General features: G+C 34.9%; 1 protein-coding gene and 1 pseudogene across 8 annotated transcripts in view; both read right to left on the bottom strand.

The window, feature by feature from the left end:
* LOC102969439 (disintegrin and metalloproteinase domain-containing protein 18) overlaps window positions 1-19,904 on the bottom strand; it is a 142,277-nt gene that overhangs the window by 52,146 nt on the left and 70,227 nt on the right. For 5 of the 8 annotated variants that reach the window (XM_042983395.1, XM_007097057.2, XM_042983397.1 and 2 more), the window contains one exon: window positions 7,092-7,281. The exons of 2 other annotated variants lie outside the window; for them this stretch is intronic. In XM_042983395.1, the coding sequence (XP_042839329.1) occupies window positions 7,092-7,281 (190 nt within the window). Of the gene's footprint in view, window positions 1-7,091; window positions 7,282-19,904 lie in introns of those variants that run through there. One more of the 8 variants, XM_042983399.1, reaches the window with a different exon arrangement.
* LOC102955872 lies at window positions 15,008-16,080 on the bottom strand (annotated as a pseudogene).

Genomic DNA, 19,904 nt, shown 5'->3' with positions numbered 1-19,904 from the left:
ATTCACAGATGATATAACACCCTATGTAGAAACCCTTCCCAAAAGAATTGCTTAAACTAATATATGAATTCCAGGATATAAAATGAATGTACAGAATTTGATTGCATTTCTGTACACCAATAATGAAGCAGCAGAAAAAGAAATCAAGGAATTGATCACACTTACAATTACACCAAAACAATTAGATACCTAGGGAAAAAAATGTAACCAAAGAGGTGAAAGGTTTGTACTCTAAAAACTATAGAACAGTTATAAAATAAATTGAGGAGAATACAAAGAAATAGAAAAGCATTCCATGCCTGTGGATTGGAAGAACAAACATTGTTAAACGTTTCTTCTAAGCAAAGCAATCTACACATTTAATGCAATCCCTATCAAAATATCACCAGCATTTTTGCATAACTAGAAGAAACAATTCTAAAATTTGTATGGAACCACAAAAGACTCTGAGTAGCCAAAGAAAAACAAAACTGAAGGCATCACAATTCCAGATTTCAACCTATATTACAAAGCTGTAGTCATCAAGACAGTATTACACTGGCACAAAAGCAGACATATAGATCAATGTAATGGCATAGAAAACTCATAAATCGACCCACAGCTATACAGTCAACTGGTCTTTGACAAAGCAGGAAATAATATCCAATGGAAAAAAAAAGTCTCTTCAACAAATGGTGTTGGGAAAACTGGATGGTAACATGCAGAAGAATGAAACTGGACCATTTTCTTACAACATACACAAAAATAAATTCAAAAGGGATAAAAGACCTAAATGTGAGACAAGAAACCATCAAAACCTTAGAGAACACAGGTAGCAACCTCTTTGACCTCAGCCAGAGCAATTTCTTACTAGACACACCATAGGAGGCAAGGGAAATGAAAGTGAAAGTGAACTACTGACTTCATCAAGATAAAAAGCTTCTCCATAGCAAAGGAAACAATCAACGAAGCTAAAATGCAGCTTACAGAAGGGAGAAGATATTTTCAAAGAACATGTCTGATCAAAGGTTAGTATCCAAAACCTATAAAGAACTTATCAAATTCAACACCCAAAAAACAAATACCCCAGTTAAGAAATGAAGATATGAATAGACACTTCTCCAAAGAAGATATCCGAATGGCTAACAGACACAAGAAAAGATGCTCAACATCACACATCATTAGGGAAATAGTAATGAAAACCACAACGAGATATCACCTCACACCTGTCAGAATGGCTAAAATTGGCAACACAAGAAACCACAGGTGTTGGTGAGGATACAGAAAAAGGGGAACCCTCTTGCACTCTTGGGAATGCAACCTGGTGTAGTCATCCTGAAGAACAGCATGGGGATTCCTCAAAAAGTTAAAAATAGAACTATCCTACCATCCAGCAATTGCACTGTAGGTATTTGCCCAAAAGGTAAAAATTACAGATTGAAAAGGGTACATTCATCTCAACGCATATAGCACCATTATCAAAAATAGCCAAGCTATGGAGAGATCCCAAATGTCCATCAACTGATGAATGGATAACGAAGTGGTATATATATAATGGAATATTACCCAGCCATCAAAAAGAATGAAATCTTGCCATTTGTAATGACATGGATGGAGCTAGAGTATATTATGCTAAATGAAATAAGTCAGAGAAAGACAAATACCAATAATTTCACTCATATGTGGAAATAAAGTAACAAAACATATGAACATATGGGGGGGTAGAAAGAGGGAAACAAACTATGAGAGACTCTTAAAGTTATAGAATAAACTGAGGGTTGATGGAGGGAGGTGGGTTGGGGATGGGCTGGATGGGTAATGGGTATTAAGGAGGGCACTTGTTATGATGAACACTGAGTGTTGTATGTAATTGATAAATCATTGAATTCTACTCCCGAAACCATTATTGCACTCACTGTATGTCAACTCACTAGAATTTAATTAAAAATTTGAAAGAGAAAAACATAAAATATGGGGAGCAAAATTTAGAGTTTTGGAATGTATTCAGATTTAAGCTGCTATACATAGGAAGATAGATGTAAAACTCATGGTTACCACAAGACAAAAATTTATAGTAAATACACAAAGAAAATGAGAAAGAAATGTAAACATAACACTTAAGAAATTCATCAAAACACAGAGGCAAGAAAAGAGGAAGAAAAGACACAAGCTACAATAACAGCCAGAAAACAATGAACAAAATGGAAATAAGCACATATGCATCAATATTTACTTTATTTGTAAATGGACTAAATATTTAATCAAAACAGAGAGTGGCTGAATGGATAAAATAACAAAACACATCTATATATTGCTTATGTGGCACTAACTTTAGAAGCAAGGACACATGCATACTGAAATGAAGGAATAGAAAAAGACAGCTCATGCAAATGGAAACAAGAAGAAAGCTGGTATAGCTACATTCATATCAGACAAATAGACTTTTGTTATTTTTTAATTTTAATTCCAGTGTTGTTAACATACAGTGTTATATTAGTTTCATTTGTACAACATAGTGATTCAACAGTACCATATATTACTCAGTGCTCATCAATGTAAGTATAGTCTTAACAGACAAATAGACTTTTAAACAAAGGCTACTAAAAGACAAAAAGAGACACTATATAATGATAAAAGTGTCAATCAAGCAAGAAGACATATAAACATATATGCACCCAATATGCACCAAAAAAACATGAAGCAAGTGTTAATAGAACTAAAAGGAGAAATTGACAGAAATACAATAAGAGTATGACATTTTAACATCCCACTAAAATCAATGAATAGATCATCAAGACAAAGAATAAAAAAGGAAACTTTAGCATTAAACATTATATAGACCAGATGGACTTAATAGATACATAGAGAATATTCCATCCAAAAGGAGAATAAACATTTTTCTCAAGTGCATATGCAATATTCTTTAGGATAGATCACATGTTATGCCATGAAATAAGACTCAATAAAGTCAAGAAGATTGAAATCATATTAAGCATCTGTTCTGACCATAATGGTATGAAACCAGAAATCAATCACAAGAAGAAAACTGGAAAAAAACACAAATACATGGAGATTAAACAACATGATACTTTAAAATTTTAAAAATCCCAATAAACAAATAATTACAGAAATACTGCTTACCAAAATGTATGGGATGGTGCAAAAACAGTTATAAGAGGGAAGTTTATAACAATACAGGCTACCATAAGAAACAAGAGAAATCTCAAACAATTTAGCTTTACACATAAAGGAACTAGAAAAAGAAGAACAAATGAAGGCTGAAGTTAGTAGAAGGAAGGAAATAATAGAGATCAGAGCTGAAATAAATGAGCTAGAGACTAAAATGGCAATAGAAAATATTAATCAAACTAAGAGCTAGTTCTTTGGAAAGATAAACAAAATTGGCTAATATTTAGTTAGACTCACCAAGAAAAAAAGAGCATTCTTGTGTAGATGAAATCAGATATGAAAGAGAAGTTACAACTCCTATCACAGAAATACAAAGTATCATAAGAGACTACTAGGACCAATTTTACACCAATATATTGGACAGCCTAGAGAAAATGTATAAATTCTTAGACACTTATAATCTGTCAACAGTGAATCATAAATAAATAGAAAATCTGAGTATCAATTACAAGTAAGAAATTTGTTCAGTTAAAAAAAAAAATACCATCAGCAAACAGAAGTTCAGGACCAAACATCTTCACTGGTAAATTCTATCAAACATTCAAAGAAGATTTAATACCTATCCTTTTCAAACTCTTCCAAAATTGTATAGGAAACACTTCCAAATTCAGTTGATAAGGCCAAAATTATCCTGATCCTAAAACCCGACAAACACAAGAAAAGAAATTTGTGGGTCAATAACCCTGATGAACATAGATGCAAAAATCCTCAATAAAATGTTGGCAAACTGAATTCAACAAAACATTAAAAGGATTATATAACATGATCAAAGTGGGATTTATTGCAGTGATGTAGGGATGGTTCACCATCAGCAAATCAGTTAGCATGATATACCAAATTAACAAAAGAAAAATAATATAATCATCTTAATAGATGCAGAAAAAGAATTGGATAAAATTCATCATTCATTTATGATAAATAAAACTCCCAACAGAGTATCTATAGATGGTACATACTTCAACTTAATAAATTTCATATATTACAAACCTACAGCTAATACACTCAATGATGAAAAGCTGAAAGTTTTACCTCTAAGATCAAGAACAAGACAAGAATGCACACTCTCCCCACTTTCAGTCAACACAGTTTTGGAAGTCCTAGCCACGGCAATTAGATAACAAAAAACAAAAGACATTCAAAGTGGAAAAGAAGAAGTAAAACTATTTGTAGATGACATGATATTATATATAGAAAATCCTAAAGACTCCACTACAAAACTGTTAGAAATAATAAAGGAATTCAGTAAGGTTACTGGATAAAAAAAACAACATAAAAAACCTGTTGCATTTCTACATGCAACTATCGGAAAGAGAAATTTAAAAATCCCATTGACAATTGCATCAGAAAGAATAAAATACCTAGGGATAAATTTAACCAAGGAGGTGAAAGTCATATACATTAAAAACTACAGTTTCATTGATAAATGAAATTGAAGACACAAATAAATGGAAAGATATTCAGGGCTCATGCAGTAGAATAATTAATATTGTTAAAATATCAATACTGCCCAAAGCAATCTGTAGATTAAATTCAATCCCTATCAAAACTCCAAAGGCATTCATCACCAAAATGGAAACAAAAACAACTCTAAAATTTGTATGGAACCACAAATGACACTGAACAGACAAAGCAATTCTAAAAAAGAAGGACAAGGCTGGAGATACCACGTTTTCTATTTTCAAACTAGACTAAAGAGCTACCACAACTAAAACAGTGTGGTACTGGAATCAAAATAGGCGTATAAACCAATGGAACAGCATAGGGAGCTCAGAAATACAACCGGGTATATGTTGTCAATTAATTTACAAAGGAGACAAAAATATAAAATAGGAAAGTACAGTGTCTTCAAGAAGATATTGGGAAAACTGGACAGCTACATGAAAAAGAATAAAACTAGACTGCCATCTTAACATGCATAAGGATTAAATCAAAATATACTAAAGACTTGAATGTAATATTTGAAACCATAAAATTTCTAGAAGGAAACATAGGTAGTAAGCTCCTTGACACAGTCTTAAAGATTTTATTTGGAATCTGACATCAAAGGAAAGAGAAAGAAAAGTAAAAATGAACATGGGACTACATAAAACTAAAAAGGTTTTGCACAGTGAAAACAAAAATGCAACCTATTGTAAAAACATATTTTCAAATCATATATACAAGAAAGGGCTCATACCCAAAATATATAAAGAATTCATGCAACTCAATAACATAAAAACAATCCAATTAAAGAATGAACAAAGGATTGAAGACATTTTTCCAAAAAAGATATACAGATAGCCAAAGGGGACATGAAAAGAGGCTCAACATCACTACTCATCAGAGAAATACAAATCAAGACTACAATGAGGCATCACCTTACAATTGTCAGAATGGCTAGAATAAAAAAGACAAGAAATAACGAGTGCTGGTGAAGCTGTGGGGAAAAGGGATATCTTGTGCACTGTTGGGAATATAAATTGGTGTATCCCTTATGAAAAATAGTATGGAGTTTCCTCAAAATATTAAAAAATAGAACAACCATATGATCCATCAATTCCACTACTGGATATCTATCTGAAGAAAATAAAAAACTTTAATTCAAAAAGATATGTGCAGCCTTCTGTTCACTGCAGCATTATTAACAATACCCAAGATATGGAAGAAACCAAAATGTCCTACCATAAATGAGTGGATAAAGAAGATGTGGTGTATATATATATATACAATGAAATACTAGTTAACCACAAAAAAAGAAGGAAATCTTGATATTTGTGATAACATGGATGAAAGTTAAGGGTATCATGCAAGTGAAATAATTCAGAGATAGAAAGACAAATACCATATGATTTCATCTGTATATGGAATCTAAAAACAACAACAACAACAACAACTAAAAACAAAACAAAACAAAACAAAAAACCCGAAACAATCAAAATAAAACTCAGACAGTCACAGAACAGATTGGTCATTGTCAGAGGAGAAGGGATTGAGTAGAGCAAAAGAGATGAAGGAGATTAAAAAGTACAAGCATAGAGGTATGAAATAAGTCTTAGGGATATAATACACAGCATGAGATATATAGTAAAAAATGTATTAACACTGTACGTGACAGATGATAACTAGACTTATTGTGGTGATTATTTCACAATGTGTACAATGTCTAATTATTATGTTGTACACCTGAAACTAATAAAAAATTTATGTCAAATATACCTCAATAAAAATAAATGAACATAAAGCATAAAATAAAAAAAAAGAATTGGCTAATTGATTCACCTTTTCAAGGTTTCATTTTATTTTTAATTAAGCAAGTAAGTTTGTTATTTACATGTAGCACACTGATGCATAATTGCTGCTTTAAATCTTAGTTGCCTTATATTTTCTGGAATGTGTGCACTTGTATTTCCAAATTGACTAATAGCCTCTGAGCCATTTTTGTTCTCCCTTTATTTTATGACTATATGAGTACAAATGCTCATATGTATGTATATATGCGTATGGACAGAAACTTGTACACCACTATAACTATGCTTCCCTGGTATAGACTTAATTTGGTTCTTTCAAACTTCTCATATTTATACTTTGACCATACATGTAAAAAGATGGTTTAGCAGGAAACATTGAAAACTCAGAATTTTATGACTAAAAGTTGCTAGAATTCAGAGATATAGTAAAAAAAAAATCACCTGTCAGTTTAGTGGAATGTTGTGCTTACATATATATTTTTTCATATAAGGATCAATGACAAGTTGTAACTTCCAAAAAGCAAAGTTATTGGATAACCAAGGCCTAGTTTAATTATCTTTTCAATATTGTATGGGAAGTAAGTTGCAGCACCAGGTTCAAATCCATTCAATATACTGTGATAGTAATCATGGAATATAGTATTTGATAATTATGTAATTTAGCACAGCTAAATAGAAATGAACATATTTTGTTACCATTTGTGCCCCACAAACAGTGCCATCAGCAATATAGGAATAATCTCTTTCATCTGATTTCACTGATGACCCAGTGGCTATAGATATGCATACATGCCCTTGAATGTATGAATAAACTGCAGACTGAACATCATTTTTATAAGTATTCCTATGTGGCCAAACACAAGCTAATTTTCCACAGAGAACATCCCTGAAATGAAAAGCAGAAAATTCCTTATCATTTTGTCTTTTAATGATACCATGTTCCAAATAAATATTGTATTACATGATTGACAACATAAATATTATTTAATTGATGGTATAAAAATTTGCCAGAAAAAATGACAAGATAACATTATCCTTTGGTGCCCACCAACTGAATGCAATCTTATTGATTAGCACTGGAACCAAATTGAATACTGTATGCTGAACACAAATTTGCAGTCATGACTTCATTTCCTATTTCAGAACTCAACTTTTTGTCTAGCCTCCAGTTGACCTAGAGCACTTATCATATTTTACCATATTCTTTAGGAAAATTCATCACCTGCCTCCACTTTGATATAGCTTAGCCAGTCTGGTCATTGGTTACCCAACATTTCCTGAAAGCAGCTGATTGCATTTATTAACTCTATGTATGTATCTTTTGAACCCCTTCTGTTTATTTCCATCATCCCTGGTATGAACCTTAGTCAATACATCTCTATGGTATACAGACTCTTCATGCTAATCCTTCCAGTAGTTCTGGACTTCTCTCTTGAGAATTAAGGAACTTTGAGATCCCCTTTGTGCCACAAGCATTCCAAACATTATCCCATGAACAGTTTATTTAGCCAGACGTACTCATGACCCAGTATGGAATACACTGCAGGTGTACGACCTGTCAAGATGCCAAATACTACGTTGTATGTGCTTGCTGTTATCAGAAAAACTGCAAAAATAAAAGAGGCTTCAGCCATGAGACCAGTGCTTTGCCTCCTGGAGAGTAACCTATCCCTGAATAGAATACTGGCTTCTCTAAGACTTACAATATCCCTAGACTATGCCCTAAAAAGTAATCTATGTCACTTCTTACTCTTGGAATCACTCAAATCTATCATTTCTCATTTTCAATGGAAACAACTATTCTTAACTTTGATATAATCTTGCCAAGCATGCCATTAATACTTCTTCAAAAGTGTTCCCTTAGAAAATTTTATTCATTTTTCCTGAAAGACCATGTTGGGTTCTTTAATATAACAGGGATTAGTTTCATGGTATGAGGTGAAGATTCAAGTGAAGTTGAGAGCCAAAATCTAAATCTCTTTTCAAGCTTTTCTCCTTTCCAGCCTAATGTGTCTATCTTAGATGTAGATACTTCTTTTGATTGTGGTTCCACTCTCTTTCCATGGAATATATCTTAAACCAGCTTTGCACATAGTAGGTCTCTTTCTAGTTTGGCCATTGAGTACAGACACTTCCTCCACAATCTATTCTCTCAAAATTTGCATTTATGGCTGAATTCTTGGAACTAACAGGCTCTTCTTTTCTGGAAAGGAATCGCAGTTGTCTTAGCACAGATGAATTGTGCTAATGAATTCCAGTCTCATCTAGTGATTTTATTTCAGGAAAATATATGTATTATAATTTCAGATGAAATATGGATAAGTCATGCTTGCTAGAGTTTCACAGTTTCTTCCATCTTTTTTGTTCATATTTTCACAAATAATCTTACTTAGATGAAGTGCAGCCAACATGCCTTCTTGTCAACAGGGAAAGAGATTTAAGCATGTCTGTTTACCACCACCTCCTATTTTTGTCGGCATCCTCTGTGATGTAACTCAGCCTGATCACTCCTGCTCTGTAATGGTATTTAACATGGTGTGACTCATAATATCTTGTCTTTTAAAGATTATACGGGGTCTCCTTCTGAGATCTCCCCTCATCAGTATTCACTTTGTGATCCCAGACATAGTCTTTTAATTCTGCATCTTCTACATGTCATACTTTGAAGAGAGACAGGGCCTAAAGTTGCGTGGTCGAGAGACTTACAAAGCAGGGGGCTAAGACTCTCCAGGAGGCGAATCACTGGTCTCCTGGCTCAAGCCTCTTTTATTTTTGCAATTTGTCTGATAACAGCAAGCACATACAAGATAGTATTTGTCATCTTGACAGGTCGTGCACCTGCAGTGTATTCCATACTGGGTCATGAGTACGTCTGCACCAGATAAAACATTCTTATCCCTGGCCTGGTGCCCGTTTTATGTCCTTCTGGAGAGAACATGCAGTCCCAGTGGCTTTCCACCTGGGAATGGAACTGCTTTCACTTCCTTGCTGCTCCGTCCCTTTCCTTCCGAACATTCTTACGGTGCCTCCGGCTTCTTGTTCCCCAACAATACTTATTCTATAGTAAACTCATGTGGATGCAAAGTGGTGGATACTATCCTAGTCCCACCCAACTAGACACTTTCTTCAGATACTTATAATCTTCATAATGGAACCAAGTCTTTTAATAAGTATGCTGAGTGTGGTGCTTACCAAAGGATTTCACGTTTTTTTCTAATTGCGTCTTTGGAGATTAAGGAAAATCCTGCTTCTCCTTGGATCACATGACCCTATCTTAATGTTTTTTATATTTTCTCTTTTCATATATGTTCTTGAATTTGGATCTGTAAATATTTTTAAGCCACTTTAAGTTATAATTAACACCTACCAAGCTATACATATTTAATGTACCCAATGTGATGAATTTGGGGATAAGCACATACTCAATGAGTCCATCAGCACCATCAAGGACATAAACATATCCACCACTTCCTAAAGTCTCCTCCTGCCTATGTATATAATAATAATATTAATAATAATATTAATAATGTATTATATTATTTTAAAATATTTTGTGGCAAGAATGCTTATTATATGTACTACTACTTAGCAAATTTTAAGTATACAATACCATATTTTTAGTTATAGTAACTATGTTGTGTAGTATGTCTCCAGACTTATTTATGTTGCTATACTTTTTCAGTTTTATTGGGGGTATAATTGACTAATAAAATTGTAAGACAGTTAAAGTGTGCAAAGTGGTGATTTGATATGTGTACATATTGTGAAAGAATTCTCCCCATTGACTTAATTAGCGCATTCATCATTTCATATGTTTATCCTTTTTGTATGTATCTGAGAACATTTAAGTTCTACTCTCTTAGCAAATTTCAATTATACAATACAATGTTATTAACTGTGGTCACCATATTACATTAGATACTTGGACCTTTATTCATCTTAAAACTGAAAACTTGGTACCCTTTTACTAACATTTCTGTATTTCTCACTTGTAACTATTTTTATACTCTCTGTTTTTATGAGTTTAACTTTTTTCTTATTCCACAAATAAGTGATACGGTTTAGTATGTGTCTTTCTTTGTCTGGCTCATGTCACTCAGCATAGAGCTGGCCAGGTTCATCCAAGTTGCCACAAATGACAGGATTTTTTTCTTTTTTAAAGCTTAACATATTCCATTGGATACATAGCACTTTTTTGATCCATTTATCTATTGCTGGACATGTAGATTGTTTTCATATCTTGCTTGTTGTGAATAGTGCTATAATTAAATATCCTCAAGATACTGATCTAATTTCTTTTGGCTATTCAGCTATTTTTAATTTCCTGAGGAAACTCCAAACTATTTTTCATACTGGCTGTACCAGTTTACATTGCCATAAACACTATATGAGGGCTCCCTTTTCTCCACATCTTTGCCAGCATTTGTTATCTATTATCTTTTTATAATAGCCACCCTAACAGATATGATTTGGTATCTTATGGTTTTGATATGCATTTCCTTGATGATTCATGATGCTGAGCACCTTCTCATATACCTGTTGGCCGTGTGAATATGACCCTTGGAAAAATGTCTGTTCAAGTCCACTAAAAAAATATTTTCTTGCTATTGAGTTGTAAGATTTCTTGTGTATTTTAGATAATACCACTTATTGATATTTGGCTTGGAATGGTTTCCCATTCCATAGCTTGTATTTTCATTTTGTGGATGGTTTCATTTGCTAACTTGAGGCCTTTTAGTTTTGTTGTACTTCTACTCGTATAATTTTTCCTTTGCTGCCTTTGCTTTTAGTGACAGTAAAAAATCATTACCAAGACCACTGTCAAGGAAATTATTGTGTCCATTTTCCTCTAGGAATTTTACAGTTTGAGATGTCACATTCAAGTGTACTTTAGTTGACTTTTGTTTATGGTGTGAGATAGATGTCAGTTTTATTTCTTTCCCTGTAGCAATCTCATATTTCAAATATGATTTATTGAAGAGACTATCATTTACCATTGTATAATCTTGGTCTTTTTGTCAAAAATTAATTGATTGTGTCTGCATGTGCTTATTTTTAGACTGTATATTCTGTTCCATTAATATTTGCTTGTTTTTATGACAATATTTTATGCCAACTCTTGATCACTGTAGTTTTTTGTTTGTTTTTGTTCTGTCTTTATTGAGGAATAATTGACATATAACATTAGATTCAGGTGTACAACTTAATGATTAGATATTTGTATGCACTGCCAAATGATCACCATAATAACATCTGTCACCATACCCAGTTACAAATTTTTCCCTTGTCATGAGGACTTTTAAGAGTTAGTCTATTAGCAACTTTCAAATATGCAATTTGAATTATTAACTATAGTCATATGGCAGTTCTTGTTCTTTTCTTTTTAACTTTTTTAAATTAAATTTTAGTTAGTTAACATACAGTGCAATATTGGTATCAGGAGTAGAATTCAGTGATTCATCACTTACATACAACATCCAGTGCTCATCATGACAAGTGTACTCCTTAGTACACATTACCCATCTAGCCCATTTCCCTTCCACCTCCCTCTGTCAATCCATAGTTTGTTCACTATCATTTAGAGTTTCTTGTTGTTTGTTTCCTTCTCTTCTCTTCACCCCAATACCCATATGTTCATCTGTTTTGTTTCTTAAATTCCACATATGAATTAAATCATATGGTATTCCTCTTTCTCTGGTTGACTTATTTCACTTAGCATAATACATTATGCTCCATCCATGTCATTGCAAATGGCAAGATTTCATTCTTTTTGAAGGCTGAGTAATATCCTATTAGCTATCTATCTATCTATCTATCTATCTATCTAATCCTATTATATATATATAATCCTATTATATATATATAATCCTATTATATATATATATATAATCCTATTATATATATATATATAATCCTATTATATATATATATATATATATATATATATATATATATATATATACCACATCTTCTCTACCCATTTATCCACTGAGGGACATTTGGGTTCTCTCCATAGTTTGGCTATTGTTGAACTGATGCTATAAATATTGAGGTGCATGTACCCCTTTGAATCAGTAGTGTAATTGCTGGATCTTAGACTAGTTCTATTTTTAGCTCTTGAGGAACTTTCATACTGTTCTCCAGAGTGGCTGCACCAGTTTGCATTCCCATCAATGGTGCAAGAGGATTCCCCTTTCTCTGCATCCTTGCAAATATATGTGCTTTCTTGTGTTGTTAATTTTAGCCATTCTGATAGCACTGAGATAGCATCTCATCATGATTTTGATTTGTATTTCCCTGATGATGAGTGTTGTTGAGCATCTTTTCATGTGGCTTCTAGCCATTTGGATGTCTTCTTTGGAAAAGTGTCTATTCATGTCTTCTGCCCATTTCTTAACTGGGTTATTTGTTTTTTGGGTGTTGAATTTGATAAGTTTTTCATAGATTTTGGATACTAACCCTTTATCAGATAGGCCATTCCAAAATATATTCTCCCATTCTGAGGATGCCTTTTAGTTTTGTTGATTGTTTTCTTCACTGTACACAGCTATTTATCTTGAGGAAGTCCCAATAGTTTGTGTTTGCTTTTGTTTCCCTTGCCTTCAGTGATGTGTCTAGTAAAAAGTTGCTATAGCTGAGGTCAAAAGGGTTGCTTCCTGTGCCTAGGATTTTGATGGTTACCATTCTCACATTTAGGTGATTCATCCATTTTGAATTTATTTTTGTGTATGGTGTAAGAAAGTGGTCCAGTTTCATTCTTCTGCATGTTGCTGTCAAGTTTTCTTAACACCATTTGAAAAGACTGTCTTCCATTGGACATTCTTTCCTGCTTTGTCAAAGATTCATTGACAGTATAGTTTTGGGTCAATTTTTTTGGGTTTCCATTCTGTTCCATTGATCTATGTGTGTGTTTTGTGTCAGTACCATACTGTCGTTAAAACTACAGTTTTGTAATATAGCTTGAAATCCGGAATTGCTATGTGTCCAGTTTTGTTTGTTTTCAGAATTGGGTCTGCTATTCGGTGTCTTTTGTGGTTCTACACAAAGTTTAGAATTGTCTGTTCTAGCTCCATGAAAAATGCTGGTGGTGTTTTGATAGGGATTTCTTTAAATGTGTAGATTGCTTTGAGTAGTATAGACATTTTAACAATGTTTGTTCTTCATATCTGTGAGTATGGAATGCCTTTCCATTTCTTTGGTCCTCTTCAATTTATTTTATATGTGCTCTATAGTTTTCAGAGTATACTTCTTGTACCTTTTAGTTAGGTTTATTTCTAGGTATCCTATTGTTTTTGGTGCAGTTGCAGATGGAATTGATTCTGTGACTTCTTTTTCTGCTGCTTCATTATTAGTGTATAGAAATGCAACCGAATTCTGTATGTTGATTTTATGACCTGTGACTTCCCTGTATTAGTTCTAGCAATTTTTGGGTGGAGTTTTTCAGGTTTTCTACATAGCGTATTATGTCATCTACAAATAGTGAAAGTTTTACTTCTTTCTCGCTGATTTGGATGCCTTCTATTTTTGTTGTTGTTCTCTGATTGCTGAGGTTAAGACTTCTAGTACCATGTTAAATAGTAACAGTAAAAGTGGATATCCTTGTCTTGTTCCTGACTGTAGGGTAAAGGTTTTCAGTTTTTCCCCATTGAAGATGATATTAGCTGTGGGTCTATCATATGTGTCCTTTATAATGTTGAGGTATGTTCCTTCTATCCCTATTTCTCAAGTGTTTTTATAATGAATGGATGGTGTATTTTGTCAAATGCTTTTTCTGCATCTATTGAGAGCATATGGTTCTTATCCTTTCTTTTATCAGTGTGGTATATCATGTTGATTGATTTGCAATTATTAAACCAGCCCTACAGCCCAGGAATAAATCCTGCTTGGTCATGGTGAATAGTTTTTTTAATGTACTTTTGAAGTCGATTTGCTAATATCTTGTTGAAAAGTTTTGCATCCATGTTCATCAGGGATATTGGCTTGTAGTTCTCCTTTTTAGTGGGGTCTTTGGTTTTGGAATCAAGGTAATGTTGGCTTAATAGAATGAGTTTGGAAGATTTCTTTCTAATTTTGGAACAGCTAGAAGAGAATAAGTATTAACTCTTCTTTTAATGTGTGGTAGAATTTCCCTGGGAATCCAACTGGCCCAGGACTCTTGTTTGTTGGGAGATTCTTGATTACTGATTACATTTCTTTGCTGGTTATGGGTCTCTTCAAATTTTCTATCTCTTCCTGTTTCAGTTTTTGTAGGTTTCCAGTTTCTAGGAATTTGCTCATTTCTTCCAGATTGCCCAGTTTGTTGGCGTATAATTTTTCATCATATTCTCTTATAATTATTTGTATTTCTGTGATGTTGGTTTTGATCTCTCCTCTTTCATTTGTGATTTTATCTATTTGGGTCTTTTCTCTTTACTCTTTTATAAGTCTGGCTAGGGGGTTATCAATTTTGTAAATTCTTTCAAAGAACCAGCTTTTAGTTTCATTGATCTGTTCTGCTGTTTTTGTTTGTTTGTTTCTGTATCATTTATTTCTGCTCTAATCTTTATTTTTTCCTTTCTTCTGCTGGCTTTAGGCCTTACTTGCCATTCCTTTTCTTTTTTTTTTTCTTTTTCTTTTTCACTATGAAAATGCTTTAATAGTGGCGTCTGTACAGCATGTGACGTCAAGACAAGAAAAAGAGCAAGTGCACACAGAGACATGGCTATCAGAGAACAGATTGTGAGCAAATAAAGAGTTCACACAGCTTCCACATGCTTTACTGGGTATCAGCTCTAGACCACCTCTTCCTCTTCCTCCTCCTCAAACTCGCCTTCCTCCTTGGCCGTCGGGTCCTGGTACTGCTGGTATTTGGACACCAGGTCATTCATGTTGCTCTTGGCCTCAGTGAACTCCATCTTGTCCATGCCCTTGCCTGTGTACCAGTGCAGGAAGGCCTTAGGCCTGAACATGGCTGTGAGCTGCTCTGAGATGCACTTGAACAGCTCCTGGATGGCCATGCTATTGCCAATGAAGGTGGCCGACATTTTTAGCTCCCGGGGTGGGATGTCACAGACGGCAGTCTTCACGTTGTTGGGGATCCACTCGACGAAGTAGCTGCTGTTCTTGTTTTGGACATTCAGCATCTGCTCATCCACGTCTTTCATGGACAAGCGACCCCTAAACACTGTGGCCAAGGTCAGGTAGCAGCCATGGCAAGGGTCACAGGCAGCCATCATGTTCTTAGCATCAAACATTTGCTGGGTAAGCTCGGGCACTGTCAGGACTAGTACTGTTGGCTGCCTCTGCTGGTCAGTGGGGTGAAGCTGGGCATGAAGAAATGCAGGTGGAGGAAGGGGACCATGTTGACAGACAGCTCACGCAGGTCAGCTTTAAGCTGGCCAGGAAAGCGCAGGCAGGTGGTGACTCCACTCATGGTGGCTGACACCAGGTGGTTGAGGTCCCCATAGGTAGGTGTAGTCAGTTTTAGGGCTCTGAAGCAGACGTCATAGAGGGCCTCATTATCAATGCAATAGGTTTTGTCTGTGTTTTCTACGAGCTGGTGGACCGAGAGGGTGGTGTTATAAGGCTCCACCACCGTGTCTGACACCTTGGGCGAGGGCACCACACTGAATGTGTTCATGATTGTGTCCGGGTACTCCTCCTGGATCTTGCTGATGAGGAGGGTACCCATCCCAGACCGGGTCCCACCACCCAGGGAGTGGGTCAGCTGAAAGCCCTGCAGGCAGTCATAGCTCTCAGCCTCCTTCCTCACAACATCCAAGGCCTAGTCAACCAACTCTGCACTTTCCGTGTAGTGCCCCTTTAGGTGTAAGAGTAGGTTGTGTATTTGGGACCTTTCTTGTTTCTTGAGATAGGCTGTTGTTGATAGTGGCGCTACAAACATTGGGGTGCGTGTACCCCTTTGAATCAATTTTTTTGTATCCTTTGGATGAATACCCAGTAGTACAATTGCTGGGTCATAGGATAGTTCTATCTTTAATTTTCTGAGGAACCTCCACACTGTTTTCTAGCATGGCTGCACCAGTTTGCATTCCCACCAACAGTGTAAGAAAGTTTCCCTTTCTCCACATCCTTGCCAACTTCTGTTGTTTTCCGAGTTGTTAATTTTAGCCATTCTGGTGGGTGTGAGGTAGTATCTCATTATAGTTTTGATGCGTATTTTTCTGATGATGAATAATGTTGAGTATTTTTTCTTCCGTCTTTTAATCATGTGTATGTCTTCTATGGAGAAGAGTCTCTTCATGTATGAAATAAAAAGAATATTCTTTTTGTCTTTTGTACATTGACTTTAAGTTTTTGCTTTGTGTTTACCATGAGGTTTACATAAACAGCTTATATTTGTAACAGTTTTAAGCTAATGAAAACTCCGAACACATACAAAAGCTCTACATTTTTACACCCCTCCTGCACATTTATATTTTTGATGTTATAGTGTGCAAATTTTTACATTGTTTATAAATTAACAAATTATGGTAGTTATAGTCATTTCAACCCTTTGTCTTTTAATCTTTATACTAGAGTTATGAGTGATTTACCCACTATGATCACCACATTAGAGTGCTCTGAATTTAACTATTTATTTGCTATTTCCTATAGATGTTATTCTTTCATACGTTTTTCTTTTTCTAATTAGTGTCCTTTAATTTTGGCTTAAAGAACCACCTTTAGCATTTCTTGTAAGGCTGGTCTTGTGATGAACTTCAGTTTTTACTTGTCTGGAAAACTCTCTATTATCTCACTCTCTTCTGGACTGCAGATTTCTGCTCAAAAATCTACATATAGTTTTATGGTGTTCTCTTGTACATATCAAGTTACTTTTGTCTTTCTGCTTTTAAGATTGTCGCCTTGTTTTTAACCTTTGACAATTTAATTTTAATGTATTTTTAAATACTTTATAAATTTTAGTACATTTAAATATATTAATACAAAAATGTAATTTTGCTGTGGGGATTTTAGGTTCATCTTTTAGCTTCTCCCTGGGCTTCCTGTATCTGAATATTTGTTTCCCCCAGATTAGGGAAATTTTCAGTCATTATTATTTTCAATAAGCTTTCTGCCCTTTTCTCACTCTTTTCTCATTCTGATACTCCTATAAAGTGTATAACGCTCTTTTTAATAGTGCCCCATAAGTTCCTTAAATAATGTTGACTTTTTTTCATTTATTTTATTTTCTTTCTCTTTCTCTTTTTCAATTCGGTCATTGTATTCTTCAGTTTTGTGATTTTTTTGGTACTTTCTTATAATTTCCATCTCTTGGTTAAGCCTCTCACTTTGTTCATGCATTGCTCTTCCAACCACAGTGCACATCTTTATGACTGTTATTTTTATCTATCAAGTGAATCAGTTATCTCCATTTCATTAAGATCAGTTTCTGGAGATTATTATTTTGTTCTGAGAAAATACTCACATGTTTATGTTTTCTTGAATTCTGTGTTCGTTTCTATGCATTAGATAAAATAGTCACCCCTCTCCATCTTAACAGAATGGTCTCATTTAGGAGATAAACGTCATCAATTAGCCTTGCCTGGCCTTAGTTCCAGTTTGCCTTTCAATCTTTTTTGATTCCCAGAGACACCTTATTTTTCTTAGTGGCTCCCAGTAGTTAAGATGTGCTAAGACCCATCAGTATCATAAAGGGGAGGATTGCATACATCTAGGGGCTCCTAGACTGGAAAACAGCATCTTAAGACAGAAACTGGAAAAGTAGGTAGTTAAGACCCTCTAGGGAAAAACAGGAGATGGACATTTTTGCCTCCTTCCTCTGTGCTAGGCCTGGCTTTATAGCTGCAGGGTTGGGTAGGGGAGGATATTCCTGTGTCTGTTAGGAACTATTTCTTTGTACAGTCCTGTGAGACTTGTGAACAGAAGTCCTATTGGCTATCAGAACTAGGTAGTTTGGGGACCTGTTCTTTGGGCAAAGGGTCAAAATCTGTGGTGCAAGACATCCTTTATAAGCTCCTTCCAGAGATACTAGAGACTTGGAGCTGGCTAGGAAGAGATACTGGGAGAGAAAGCTGCCAGCTTCTCTGGTCCCTGAGCAGGATCAAAGCCAGTCCCTTCACAGAAACCTGGTCCTCAGTCAAGATCTTTTACATTATGCAAATGGATTCATATCAGATAAAGACTTTGAGACAGGCAATTTTGTCTGCTCTCTCTGTGCTGAGCCCTGTGGTATAGCCTCCTGAGAACTCCTTCTTTCTTTGCAACAGTCTTCTGGGGCTTGTGAATAGAAGTTCCTTTGGCTATCAGAACCAGATGATCTGGGGACTTGTCCCTTGGGCAGCAGTGCAAAAGTTGGAGAACAGACTTATGTACACATTCCTTGCAGGGAGATATTAGTGACTTAGAGTGGGCTACAAGGAATTGGCAAAGGAGGTGTCCATCACTTTCCTCAGTCTCTGGGAAGGATCACAGCTGTCTCCTTAGAAGCCTAAGCCTTAGGTGACAGCTCTCTAAATATGCAGCCAGATCCCTTTCAGGGAAAGGGCTGGGATAGGGAAGTTTTGCCTGCTTCCTTTCTCATGAGCCTTGGAGGATATGTGTGACATGTGCTTAAATTCCTGTTAACAATCATTCCTTTGTTTGTCACAGTCTTGTGGGTCTGTGGACACAAGCTTTGTTGGCTTTCAGAACTACATGTTTTGTGATCCTGTCCTTCAGAGAAGTGTCTTAAAATGTTGGGACACTAAATGTGGGGTTGAAATCCTTTGTTCCTCAGGCAGAAACTGGTAATTGGGATTTCCTTTCCAGTTGCGTGGTTCTGTGCCAGTTACGTGTTTTATGGTGAACGTGTGTATCTACCTGTTTCAATGTGAGTATTTTCTCAGTTGCTCAATGTGTAGGAGTCCTTCTGGTGTTTTTTGGACTTCTTTTAGAAGTAATTGCTTCATGTGTACATGAAGATTCAGTGTGTATATTGTAGGAGTAAAATTCCAAAGCCTTCTATGTTACCATCTTGGTCAACCTCTTATCTGTTATTTTTTTATTCCTTGGTTTTCAATAGTCCATTGAAAGTATTTGTATTGGATTAAGTATTTGTACTTAATCCAAGTATTTGTAATGGATTAAGTTCTCCCTTATTGGATTTCATAAATCCCTTAAAAATATTCCAGTACTTCCAGTTTAGTTATTGATATGTACTGCCATGTGTTACATATCAGTATTTTGGAAACAAATAACAACAACAACAACAGAAACTTTATTCCTTTCAATAATCTCATGTCTCAAAAATCAAAGCACTTGCTTTAGGATCATTATCATATATCAACTTAATAAAAAAAACTCAGTTTTAATTCTCAGTTTAGTGCACAAGTTTCTGATTCTTGGTGGTTTGTGCCCACTTCTTACCTCTGGTAATAAGCATCAGCCTTTTTTGTCTAGTTTCATCATTAGAACATATTAGAGAAAAAAACAGGCAAAAAGAAAACTGAATTACATAAAAGAACAATATGTGCAATGTTATTTTAAAATATTCTCCTGATACACAATTTACTGACCATTACTCTTTAG

The sequence above is a fragment of the Panthera tigris genome, chromosome B1, assembly GCF_018350195.1.
Source record: "Panthera tigris isolate Pti1 chromosome B1, P.tigris_Pti1_mat1.1, whole genome shotgun sequence".
NCBI classification, from domain to species: Eukaryota; Metazoa; Chordata; class Mammalia; order Carnivora; family Felidae; genus Panthera; species Panthera tigris.
The sequence above is the reverse complement of the archived record's forward strand: the minus strand, read 5'-3'. Positions and strand labels throughout refer to the sequence as shown.